Consider the following 12,689-nt stretch of genomic DNA (forward strand, 5'->3'; position numbering starts at 1 on the left):
TCAAAATATAGTATTGTGATATATATATATATATATATATATATATATATAGTTATATATATATATATATATATATATATATATATATATATATATATATATATATATATATATATATATATATAGTTATATAGTTGTATATATAGTTGTAAAATCTGAGGACTACTGCACCCTTGTAAGACAAAGTACATTTTGCCAAGAACTGCTTATCCTGACCCTTCATTGCTCCTGTTCTTGGATGAAGATGATGACGTGAAAGCTGTTCGATGGTGGTTGGCTCTCTCAGGGTAGGAGTGATACAGTCTGTCACAGTCTGAGCACAGCCCCTGGAGGCAGGTGAGGCAGTGGGCTGAGATGCGAAATATTCCACAAATAGCGCAGTTCTCTGTGAAACAAAACAACGATGACACAACACTGCTTTCTGCTATAATTTGTACTCATTCACAGCAAAAATCCACCGTTGTTTTGCAATGTACCACATAATACACTGTTAAATCTAGACTTACAACAACATAAAAATTCATAATAATTGGAATCTTTCCTTCCAGAAGTTGAGGCTCAATTCGCACATCTGGCTTTCAGGGTAAATGGACTGCTTTTCTAGTCCTACAGACTGAAGCTATATTTCCACATTCATGTGTCACACACTCACATCCACATTATGATGACACACTGATGGAAGTTCAGTGTCTTTAGCATCAAGACTGAGGAAGTCAGACATCAATTTCTCAGCTAACCTGGATGTTTGCTTGAGAAGGTGGAAAAGACCTGAATGGACCTGACGCTTTGGTTGTTGGCAGAGAGTGAGTGGCTACGGTTGCTCTCCCTGGAGGATCGACGGTATAGGGAAAAAGCTAGAGACTTGGTCTGGCTGTCTGCATGGCATGACGAGATCACAGCATCAGTGTTGAGCCCCACATCCTAAGAAAAGAGAAAAGTGGCTGAATGCTGGCTTTAAAATTAGAGATGGTTCACTCTGTCTGATAGAATATTAATATCAACATGGCTTCATTAAAAATGAATCATAAAGACAACGTATGTAGATAATAAGAGGAGGCCAATAAAGGGGATAATTAGAAAAATATAAAGAATATAAGGCATGACACTCAATCATCAGTAGAAGTCCATATGAGAAATGGATGGAAAATGTAGCTGGAAATCTGAAAGTCTCTATTTAAACTGTGGATGTATGGACAGAATTCCCTCTCCCCCAGCTACCTCCTGAAGCTCACCTGCGGGCCTACCAAGCCATTCTCAAGCCAGCTCAGATACATAATGCCTCTCCAGTGGGTCCTGGGTCTCCTCCCATTGGGACATCCCATTGAGGAAGTTCAGATGCCCAAACTAGCTCAACGGGTTCCTTTTGACTCTAAGGTAGAGCTAAGCCACCCTTCATATGCATCCACAGTCTCACTCTGTCAGTCCCTTTCCAGAGCTCATGGCTATCGGTGAGGGTAGAAACATAGATCGACCACTAAACTGACAGCTTTGCTTTCACGCTCTCTGCTTCACTACAGCATGCTGGTACAGCGTCCACAACACTCTTTACGCCTCAACAATCTGTCCGTGAGCTTTGGTCAGTCTCTGCTCCACCCTCCCCTCACTTGTGAACAAGACCCCAAGATTGTCTAGGGAGCTTGGGAAGAAAAGCGTCTGAAAGTTTCTTGAAGATGTTTCAGCTCTCATCCGAGAAGCTTCTTCAGTTCTAAGAGCAGTTGGCGGAGAGTCACAGATTTTTAGCCCTATTGGGAGCAGTGTTGGGTGTAATGCGTTACTAAGTAACGCGTTACTGTAATTAAATTACTTTTCCACTGAAAAAGTAGAGTAACTAATTACTGTTCATTTTTAGGTATTTTAATTACAGTTACTTACAATGTACTTGCGTTACATTGTAAAATAATTAAACTCGCTGAATATCATTATTTAATTTCAATAATTTATCTTCTAAATGTAGAAGTAAACTCTGCCGCTTTAACATCGCTGTAGTGCAGGTGCACGGCATTTCGCGCCAGTTTGCTGCATAGTCGTATTCTAAAGCGGAAGATGTCGGACTCGGCTGAAGCGTGTGGCTGTTTTATGAAATGGACATATTCCCGTCTCTTCACTTTTCTGAAACAAGCAGACAAGAACATTACAGTAATATGTAAAAACTATCGGCCGCTGTTAATAGCAGGAGTAATCTACTGAAGTGCCTGACACGAGAGCATAGACGAACACTTCTGAGTGATCCTTGTTCATCATCCATGGATAACACCGCGGCAACTCCTGCTAAGCAGGCAAAACTTGATTTTACTTCAGCAGCACAGAAAGCGTCTGAAGGTGAGCTTAAAAAATGATTGCAGGCTACATTGTGGAAGACATGCTACCGCTGCATACTGTAGCGTCTACGTCTTTAAAAAAAATTATTTATTATTTAAAGAGTTTAATTTCTGTTGTTTGTCCACTCAAGGTTTATAGGGATTTTAAGAAGTATTTAGTTTAATTACTTATTTAGTAATTAAGTTACTTTTCTGACACAGTAATTAGATAAGTATTTTAAATACAATATTGACTAAGTAATTAGTAATTAGTAATTAATTACTTTTTTAAAGTAACTTACCCAACACTGATTGGGAGTGTCTCTAAGAGGGCCGTGGATCCCGTATTGTTCCTCTGCCTAATGATGATCGTTCATCTTTGAACAGAAGCTTACGACACAAGCTGTCTGTCATTTTGGATTATAGCCCACTCACATCTTGGGCCATTTCATCTCAGTACCACAATAGGGTGGGGCAGGGTCTCACAACGGGTTCACCTGAAACCTTGGTTAAAATGCAGGAGTTAACTGACACCCATTTTCACACCTTGGCTCGTGTGATTAGGCAGAGGAACAATGGGGGTCCACGACCCTCTTAGGGACACTCCCAATAGGTCTTAAAAATCTGGGACTTTCCACCAAATGCTCTTAGAACTGAAGAAGCTTCTCGATGAGAGGTGAAACATCTTCAAGAAACTTAAAGAAGTCCAGACGCATTTCTTTCCAACCTTCTTATACTACGATGACCTGGATTGACTGAGAACCGTCACAGACAAGACCCCAAGATGCCTAAACTCTCTCATTTGGGGCAGCAAGTCCCTGCCCTGGCTAATTCTAATGCTAATTCTCATATCGAACACTTCCCACTTGGCCCAAGTGCAAGCTGGAAATCTCCACTTGAGAAAGCCAAAAAAGCCAACTGTTTCAAAACCACAAAAGAGCAAAATAATTATTAATTGTGGACTATTAAACATTAGGTCACTCTGTTTCCATTTGTAAACGATTTAATAATTGATCAAAACCTGGTTACAGGAGAAGGGATGAAGGTTCAACATCCCCAAGTCAGTCAAAATATTCGTAAAGTTTATTTGAAGGTTTATTTGAGGAGTGTAAGTCAGCATTTAAAGGCAATAGTGAAACTAATGACTAATCTGACAGAGGACTCACCTCTGTGCTTGTCCTGTTAGAGCAGGGGTGTCAAACGTATAGCCACATCTGACCCACAGTACAATTACACCCAGCCCATGAGATAATTTCAATAATTTCAAATGTCAAGTATTAATGGCCTGTTGGTATATGGGATCCGAATCTTCAGCCCTGCTGAGAATCTATGTAGACAGGGTCAGACTTCATTTTCATGAGCACACAATGCGGCCAATCACATTAAAAAGACTGACTGGGATCATACCACTATGTGAAAGAAGGAAGGTGGGCAGACGTTCTGAAGACAGCAAGTGTAGCGGTACAGGCTGGGTACACAGAGAGACATGGGAGATGGATTTGAATGCAAGCATCTCAGGGAAAAATGAGCAGCATCTGGCTGCATTTCAATGATACTGGAGACTACAAAGCTGAGTGCAGAATTTATAAAATTAGGAGCTGGCTAAAGTAATACCTGTTTTTATTTTCAGCCAATTTTCCACCGTGGAGGACAAAAAGGTTTCAAAGTTGCCGGGCCTTAAACCTCGTGTGTGTTCTCCCTACTAGTAGGAAATGCATCAAAACAAGGCTTTTATGAAAACACTGAACAAAAATTGCTTCCGTGAAAAAGTCTAAATTTACAGTTCAGTATTCAATATTACACAAACTAGAACCAAAGTGTCTTTGAATGGCAGAGATGCAGAAATGTGTGCATGTACCACAGAGCCATGGCTCATTGTCCTAGTTTCTAAATACTCCGACTTGAATGTGTTCATGAAGCCATTTACAATTCTTGTTTGAGCTGCTGCTCACCACAAACAAGCACAGGCATACATTTTGGACTTTTCATAAGTCTTACAGCTTTTCCTACTGATAAAAACCTCCCTTATAGCCATGCATACTACACAAAGTAATTAAGCAATAAACAATAAAATAACAGAAACCTTCCTGTTTCTATTTTCTACTACAGAAATTGTAGTTTTGATTAGTAAGGTACCAACCTTAGGATTAGTAGATAACCTGATCTACCTCCTGAGTTACAGCCAGGCCTTAAAAATCTGACAAATATGGTGTCTAATCAGGATGGCATTACCACTAGTAACACTGTGAGGAATCCTGGAGTCGTTTTGACCAGGATATGTCCTTTGTGGTGGCAGATTTCTTTTCTCATGTATTAATCACATATTTAATCATATCACATTAGTTATAGTAATATCACTTTCTCACTTTACTATAGTAAGAGCACTCCTGTCACTAGTTTACATGCATGTGGAATGTTAACACAGTGAGGCCATTGTAATGGGAGACGTTAAACAGATAGTGGGACTCCTTCTGCTTATCAGGGATGTAAATCCTTAGGTGACGGCCAAGTAGAAAACAAGGTCATAATTCTCTCTGTGAGGGAGGAGGTATAGCCCCCCGTGAGAGGGGCCAACGTGTAAGAGTTTGTGGAATGTTCTTTGTCTGTGTCTCTGTATATAAGATGTAAGGGTGGTAGACACAATTGAGAGATGGTCCTGCTGTTTCACTGGGATGCTCTCTCCACATTGCAATGTGTTTATTAAACCCACTTCAAATCAAGCTCACTGAGTGTGTTGCAGGTTATTGTTAAATTTTCCACAACAATTTGGCGTTGTCGGCAGGATTCCTCTGGTGAGTTTCGCTGAATCACGGGAACGCAGTGACTGGCCATCCTGAGGTAAAACTGCCTCAGTCCGACCGTTGTTTTCAAAAAGGGGGAACCGCGGGGTGTGCTTCAGCGACTCACACGTGCAGGAATTTTTAAAAGAACCAAGAGAGGCACTGCAAAGGATCTGCAATGGTGAGCTGTTTTGATTTGGGAGGATTTTTCAATCGGACCGACAGGGAAAGCCTCGCTTCCTTACAGCTGCAATTATTGGGTGCAGGTTCCTAGAAACTCAGTTTGGGTATTCTAGTGTGAGAAATTGCGCCTTGTTGCAGTAGCAAGTGCGGGATCTTAGAAGCTCAACAAGTTGAGCGTTCTAGTGTATGGTTTTTTAGCACTTTTGCACCAGCGAAAAAAGGCAGAAAGGCCAGACAGCAGACGCGCTTGTTCGTACAATGGAAGCTGGGCCCAGCAAATGGGGGTGTCCCTACAGGTGGTCCGGGTGAAAACCCAATTTTTATTTTTTATTTTATTTTATTTTAATTCTTTGGCCATAGAGTTTGGTCGGGTTAAAAAAAATCCAAGTGTGTGGAAGATGGTTGTGTGAAAGAAGGAGCTGTCGACAGAGAAAAGAGGGTTTTTTTGGATGGACCACTGGGAGGGAAACCTCAGGAATACGACGCCTGATTCCAGGACTGTCATGGGAAGGATTCTGTCCTTAGTTTACGGTGTTTAGCACTTTTGCACCACAAGGAAAAGGCCGGACGGTGAACGCGCTTCTCCGTAAAGCTGAGCTCAGCAGTACGGCCAGTACGGCCGTAGGAGGCATCCCTCCGGGTGGCCCGGGCAAATCCAGGTTTTGATTGCATGATTTTTTTTTCTCTTTCAGAAATATGGGAAAGAATACATGCAGTATGAAGTGTGTAGAAACTGAGGAATGCAGTGAAGGGAGGTGTGTGTGTGTGTGTATAAGAAGTGCTGTGGGTGTGTGTATAACCGAGAGTGATGGAAAGAGATGTGTTAAAATGTGGATAGAAGAATAAGAGAGGGAAAGTGTTAATGAGCAGTGATGAAAATGACTTTAAATAAATGTTTTAGTGTGTTAGTACAGGTGGCTATGGAACTGGATCAACGTCCTCCACAAGCACAGTGGCCGGAGCAAAATAATAGATTAACATAATTGGAACCACACCCAGCCGTGTTTTGGCTGAATATGTCACAGCTTCACTTCATGTAGATTTTAACCTGAAGAACAAGTTTTGAGGACAATCTCTCCCTGAAGACAAAATGCAGTTCAAGAGCAACGGCGTCGACTTCAAGAGTCAACAAGGTAAACAGACAGCAGCATTACCCTAAAACTTAAAGGGTTCAGCAGCATGTAGAAATGCCATAGTGGATGGAAGCATGCGCTCCCAATCACAAGCTGAGAGGTTCACCAGCGACATCACTGTGTGTGAATGGACTTGGGAAGACTGTCTGAGTTTCACATTTGCCATACTGGGAGTTGAAATGGCAAAGGAAGAGACTGAAAAGAGTGAAAGACAAAAGGCAAAGCTGAAGAAGAATGGCCCCCTGGGCCTCTGACACACCACAACTGTGAACTGCTGCAGACTGCTGCTGTCAACTTAGTGGGTTAATAGCTGATATGCAAATTAGTTGATTGTTACTAGATCAGGGAAAGATGACTGGATTATAAAACAAGTGAATAAGATGTAGCAGAGGGTAGAAATGAGTTTCCTGTTTCTGATGTATGGGTGAAGCTTGCACCCAGATACACACCTCTGAATACATGAGAACAAACTTGTTTTGTGAAATACATGATGACATGTTACACATTTACTTTTGGAGAAAAAAAAAGGAGAAAAGCTAAATGAAATGATTGGGTCTGTGAAAATGAAAAATGAGTGTAAAAGCACAGACCTGGGGAAGAAATTCACGTTCCAGTGATGAAACACTGCCATGAAGTGTTTAGGAAGCGTTTAATGGTGAACATTAGTGTTGCATGAACTGTGCAGCTGCTAATAAAAAAGGGGGAAAATTTCTCTGTGGAACTATGTTGGTGGGCCCCAGACTTTCCAGAATTGTGTGATATTCTGGAGCACTTGTGGGCAACCAGTAAATATGATGTGGGGAACATGAACAGAAGCAGTGACTGAAGCACTGCATGGCAGGTTCTAATCCCTACAGCATGTTGTGTCACCAGAAAGCAAAACCTTTCCTGTGATTTCTGGCAGATTTGGGGTTTTTTGTTTTAGTACCAGGCTGATTCTGCCAGTTAGGTTAGGGTTGTTTTCAGAAAGATATTTATTTTTTGTTTATTTTTTTTTTTTTATATATATTTAGACATGTCCTGAACAAGGCCTAATATGTTTTTTTTGTAACAGTGCACTTAGGAAAAAACCTGCCAGGTATCATCCCTCTGGGGGTGATATTTTGTGTGTTGATGATTTAAAAGCAGGTCTGCAAGATTGGGAGTAAAAGCGGTATAAAATACTTTAATTGAGAGCAAATACAAGGTGAGCTTCTCCAGATTACAATGGGCTTCTGAGGAAATTCACCTACCTAGGACGCTGACCATATTAGATGGTAAGTCCTGTGTTTAAAAGGATTGTAGCGATTCAATCCATTTCAAAAGCAATAAGAATTGTTTTTATTTTTGAAATGATGTAATATTGCTGTCAGTGGATACTTAGTGCGCGGTTTTCCACTATCAGCAATGATTGGTACAAATGCATGTGATTGGTATGAATGCATATGACTGGACTGTGACTGGACTGATGATGTGGAGTAAGTGTGACTGACTTGAAATTGAGAAGACGGTAACTATTTTAGGATTAGTCACTTCTAATGCCTAATCCACCCCAAACAGTGAAAAAATGTGGATGTGTGTGTTTTTTTGTTTGCTTGTTTTGCATGAGCAGGAGGATGACAGAGGCTGGAGGTCTACATGAGTGTGGGCGGGCCTTGCAGACTTGACCCTTTATCGGCCACTTTTCTGTGTTACTGATTTTGTGTGGAGGAAACTGTTTTACTGGCTGCTTGTTGGTTATAGTAACACACTGTACAGTGGGAAAATGTGTATTCAATGTGAAACACATAATTTGTTGAGACCAGTTTCACTTCTTTCACAGAAAAGGAGGGTTGACCACATGATTTACAGCAGCACCTCTGGAATCTGTTGATCCAGACCTGACGTCCGGAAGCTCTGCTGCTGATGTTTTTTTTTTCCTGAGGGTCTTTGTGGAGGATTCGGCCCAGACACAGACAGACATGAGTGAAATGAAGCAGGTTGTGCAGTGATTACAGAACATCTTAGTGTTGGGCTCATTATCATATCACTGTTGAGCTCATAGTGTGAAAACAAGTGAGTGACATTACTTGATTAAACACATGGGATGACTCATGATTTGGGCAAATTATGGCAACAGTAGTGTTTTTTAATTATTTGGGGAAATAAACTGCACATGGCACACTTGTGTCTGTGGTGTTGGATGCCTTATTACTCCTATGACCCTACAGTTGTTTGCAAGTGTGAAGTTTGTATTTACTAACCGATTTTGGTTTCTAGGCAATTGTGGTGTGGATGCAGGCTCCAGGCGGAGCCAAGAGTTAGACCCACTTAACACTAATTTTATTCTCTAACACAGGGCTAGAGCGAAGTTACTCCGGAGGAGAAGCCCTGATGTTGTCTGAGAAATGATCTAACTAACCCTTTTCTTTTGTTATTCTCCTAGTTCCAATGAGCTGACTGATGGGAGAGACCATGTGTCAAAAGGAGGGATTCCAGGTTTAACATGAAACAATGTTTTCTGTGTTTTCCATGAGTATTTTACTGTGTAAAATACTTTTACTGTGATTTGTGGGATTAACAGTTCATGTACAGGTATTAAACCTCTACGGGGGTAAGTCCATGTTCAGATAAGGTTTTGATGACCTATAAGTGAAGTTCACTGAACTGAAAGGAGAATGTGGATTGATGTTGGTTGATATGTTTTCCAGTTCGAGGGAACAGTTTACCCTGCCCGGGATACGGTTACCGGGGCCCCGCCCTGGAGCCAGGCCCGGGGAGGGTGCCCGAGGGCTACCAAAACTGGCAATTGGGACATGGAATGTCACCTCTCTGGTGGGGAAGGAGCCTGAGTTAGTGCGTGAGGTTGAGAGGTACCGGCTAGATATAGTCGTAGAGCTCACCTCTACGTATGGCTTGGACTCTGGAACCAGTCTCCTGGAGAGGGGCTGGACTCTGTCTCAGTCTGGAGTTGCCCCTGGTGAGAGGTGGCGGGCTGGGGTGGGTATTCTAATATCCCCTCGGCTTGCTGCCGGTACGTTGGGGTTCTTCCCGGTGGATGAGAGGGTTTGTTCCCTGCGCCTTAGGGTCGGGGAACTGGTCCTGACTGTCATCTGCGCTTATACACCAAGTGGCAGTTCAAAGTACCCAGCCTTCTTAGAGTCCCTGGGTGGGGTGCTGGAAGGTGCTCCATCTGGAGACTCTGTTGTCCTACTGGGAGACTTCAATGCTCACGTGGGTAACGACAGCGAGACCTGGAGGGGCGTGATTGAGAGGAACGGCCTCCCTGATCTGAACCCGAGTGGTGTTTTGTTATTGGACTTCTGTGCAAACCACAGTTTGGCCATAATGAACACCTTGTTCGAACATAAGAGTGTCCATAAGTGCACGTGGCACCAGGACGCTCTAGGCCGCAGGTCGATGATCGATTTTGTAATTGTATCACCAGACCTGCGACCATATGTTCTGGACACTCGGGTAAAGGGAGGGGCTGAGCTGTCAACTGATCACCACCTGGTGGTGAGTTGGATCAGGTGGCGGGGGAGGACGCTGGACAGACCCGGTGCACCTAAACGCGTAGTGAGGGTGTGCTGGGAACGCCTAGCAGAGGCCCCAGTCCGTGAGATCTTCAACGCACACCTCCGGCAGAGCTTCAACAGCATTCCGCGGGAGACTGGGGACATTGAGTCCGAATGGACCATGTTCAGCATCTCCATTGCCGAAGCTGCTGCATTGAGCTGCGGCCGCAAGGTGGTTGGTGCCTGCCGTGGTGGTAATCCCCGAACCAAATGGTGGACACCAGAGGTGAAGGGAGCCACCAGGCTGAAGAAGGAGTCCTATCAGGCTTGGTTAGCCTGTGGGACTTTGGAGGCACCTGACAGGTACCAACAGGCCAAGTGGAATGCGGCTCGGGCAGTGGCTGAAGCAAAAACTCGGGTGTGGGAGGATTTCGGAGAGGCCATGGAAAAAGACTTTCGGACTGCCTCAAAGAGATTCTGGCAAACCGTCAGGCATCTCAGGAGGGGAAAGCGGTGCTCTACCTGCACTGTGTATAGTGCTGGTGGAGCGCTGCTGACTTCGACTGAGAAAATTGTCGGGCGGTGGAAGGAATACTTCGAGGACCTCCTTAATCCCGCTGACACGTCTTCCGAGGAGGAAGCAGAGTCTGGGGATGATGGGGATGACCCGCCAATTTCCGGGGGCAAGGTCACTGAGGCAGTTAAACAACTCCTTGGTGGCAGAGCCCCTGGTGTGGATGAGGTTGGCCCCGAGTTCCTGAAGGCTCTGGACATTGTAGGGCTGTCCTGGTTGACACGCCTCTACAATGTTGCGTGGAGATCAGGGGCAGTACCCCTGGACTGGCAGACCGGGGTGGTGGTCCCCATCTTTAAGAAGGGGGACCGGAGGGTGTGTTCCAACTACAGGGGGATCACACTCCTCAGCCTCCCTGGGAAAGTCTATGCCAGGGTGCTGGAAAGGAGAGTTCGTCCGCTAGTCGAACCTCAGATACAGGAGGAACAATGCGGTTTTCGTCCTGGTCACGGAACACTGGACCAGCTCTTTATCCTCTCAAGGATACTTGAGGGTTCGTGGGAGTTTGCCCAACCAGTCTACATGTGTTTTGCGGACTTGGAGAAGGCATTCGACCGTGTCCCTCGGGGTGTCCTGTGGGAGGTCCTGCGGGAGTATGGGGTGTCTGGCCCATTGCTACGGGCCATTCGATCCCTGTACAACCGTTGCAAGAGCTTGGTTCGCATTGCCGGCAATAAGTCGGACTCGTTCCCGGTGGATGATGGGCTCCGCCAGGGCTGCCCTTTGTCACCGATTCTGTTCATAATTTTTATGGACAGGATTTCTAGGTGCAGCCAAGTGGCGGAGGGCTTTCACTTCAGTGGTCTCAGAATCCCATCTCTGCTTTTTGCGGATGATGTGGTTCTGTTGGCTTCATCGGGTGAAGGCCTCCAGCTCGCACTGGAACTGTTCGCAGCCGAGTGTGAAGCAGTGGGAATGAGGATCAGCACCTCCAAATCTGAGGCCATGGTTCTCAGCCGGAAAAGGGTGGAGTGCCCACTTTGGGTCGGGGATGAGTTCCTGCCCCTAGTGGAGGACTTCAAGTATCTTGGGGTCTTGTTCGCGAGTGATGGGAGAAGGGAGCACAAGATCGACAGACGGATTGGTGCTGCGGCCGCAGTGCTGCGGACGCTGCACCGGTCCGTCGTGGTGAAGAGGGAGCTGAGTATAAATGCGAAGCTCTCAATTTACCGGTCAATCTACGTCCCTACCCTCACCTATGGTCACGACCTGTGGGTAGTGACCGAAAGAACGAGATCGCGGATACAAGCGGTGGAAATGAGCTTCCTCCGAAGGGTGGCTGGCTTCTCCCTTAGAGATAGGGTGAGAAGTTCAGCCATCCGGGAGGGGCTCAGAGTAGAGCCGCTGCTCCTCCACATCGAAAGGAGCCAGTTGAGGTGGTTCGGGCATCTGACAAGGATGCCTCCTGGGTGAGGTGTTCCGGGTATGTCCCACCGGGAGGAGGCCCCGGGGCAGACCCAGGACACGCTGGAGAGATTATATCTCTCGGCTGGCCTGGGAACGCCTTGGTGTTCCCCCGGATAAGCTGGAGGAGGTGGCTGGGGGGAGGGAGGTCTGGGCTTCTCTGCTTAGGCTGCTGCCCCCGTGACCCGACCCTGGATAAAGCAGAAGAAGATGGATGGATGGATGGATGGATATGTTTTCCAAATGGTTAGAAGCTTTTCCTCCTAGTAAAGAGAAACAGGTGCATTAGCCAGAGTATTGCTGGAAGAAATCATCCCAAGGGTGGAATCTCCTGACTGAGACTCGGTGCTGATCAGAAGTCTTCAGAGACCCAGTGAGGAGCAGGGACCATTCATAGCAGAGGTGACAGCCCAGGCAGTGGTTGAGGTCAAAGGTCGTGCGGTTTGGAGCTCTACTAGTCATCATGAGAAGATTCCAGAACCACAGCAATAACCATAAAGCTGCGTTGGAACGAGAGGGTGAGGGGTGAAAAGAGCGCCGTCCTCCAACAGGGGCGTGCCAAGCTCCAACTCAGCGACTGCAGAGTGAGACTCTGTGCCAACCATGAGGGATCAGCAAATGAATGCAGATAACACCTGCTTAAACAGCCAATCAGTTTCCCTGGCAAGCTTAGTATGTTTTTAAGTTAAGGAGGTCGTTGGTGTGACGTTAATAATCATTTTATAAATGATATGCATTTACATGACTCTCCAAACATCACAAACTCTGTTAGAGTCCTGAGCATGAGTAAAAGTGATTGGAGTAATTATAGCATGCAAGTTTTACAGCAACTTGTGCACATT

At 45.1% G+C, this 12,689-nt stretch overlaps 1 protein-coding gene across 2 annotated transcripts in view; it reads right to left on the bottom strand.

The window, feature by feature from the left end:
- Nucleotides 1-12,689, bottom strand: part of rnf31 (ring finger protein 31) — a 52,207-nt gene that overhangs the window by 28,677 nt on the left and 10,841 nt on the right. For both annotated transcript variants that reach the window (XR_010091459.1, XM_063461346.1), the window contains exons 6-7: nucleotides 738-921; nucleotides 217-385 (exon numbers count right to left, since the gene is read on the bottom strand). Coding sequence is in view for 1 of the 2 variants with exons in the window: in XM_063461346.1 (XP_063317416.1) it covers nucleotides 217-385; nucleotides 738-921 (353 nt within the window). In the remaining variant the exon portion in view is untranslated. The remainder of the gene's footprint in view (nucleotides 1-216; nucleotides 386-737; nucleotides 922-12,689) is intronic.

Source organism: Pelmatolapia mariae, linkage group LG18 (genome assembly GCF_036321145.2).
Source record: "Pelmatolapia mariae isolate MD_Pm_ZW linkage group LG18, Pm_UMD_F_2, whole genome shotgun sequence".
Classification (NCBI taxonomy): Eukaryota; Metazoa; Chordata; class Actinopteri; order Cichliformes; family Cichlidae; genus Pelmatolapia; species Pelmatolapia mariae.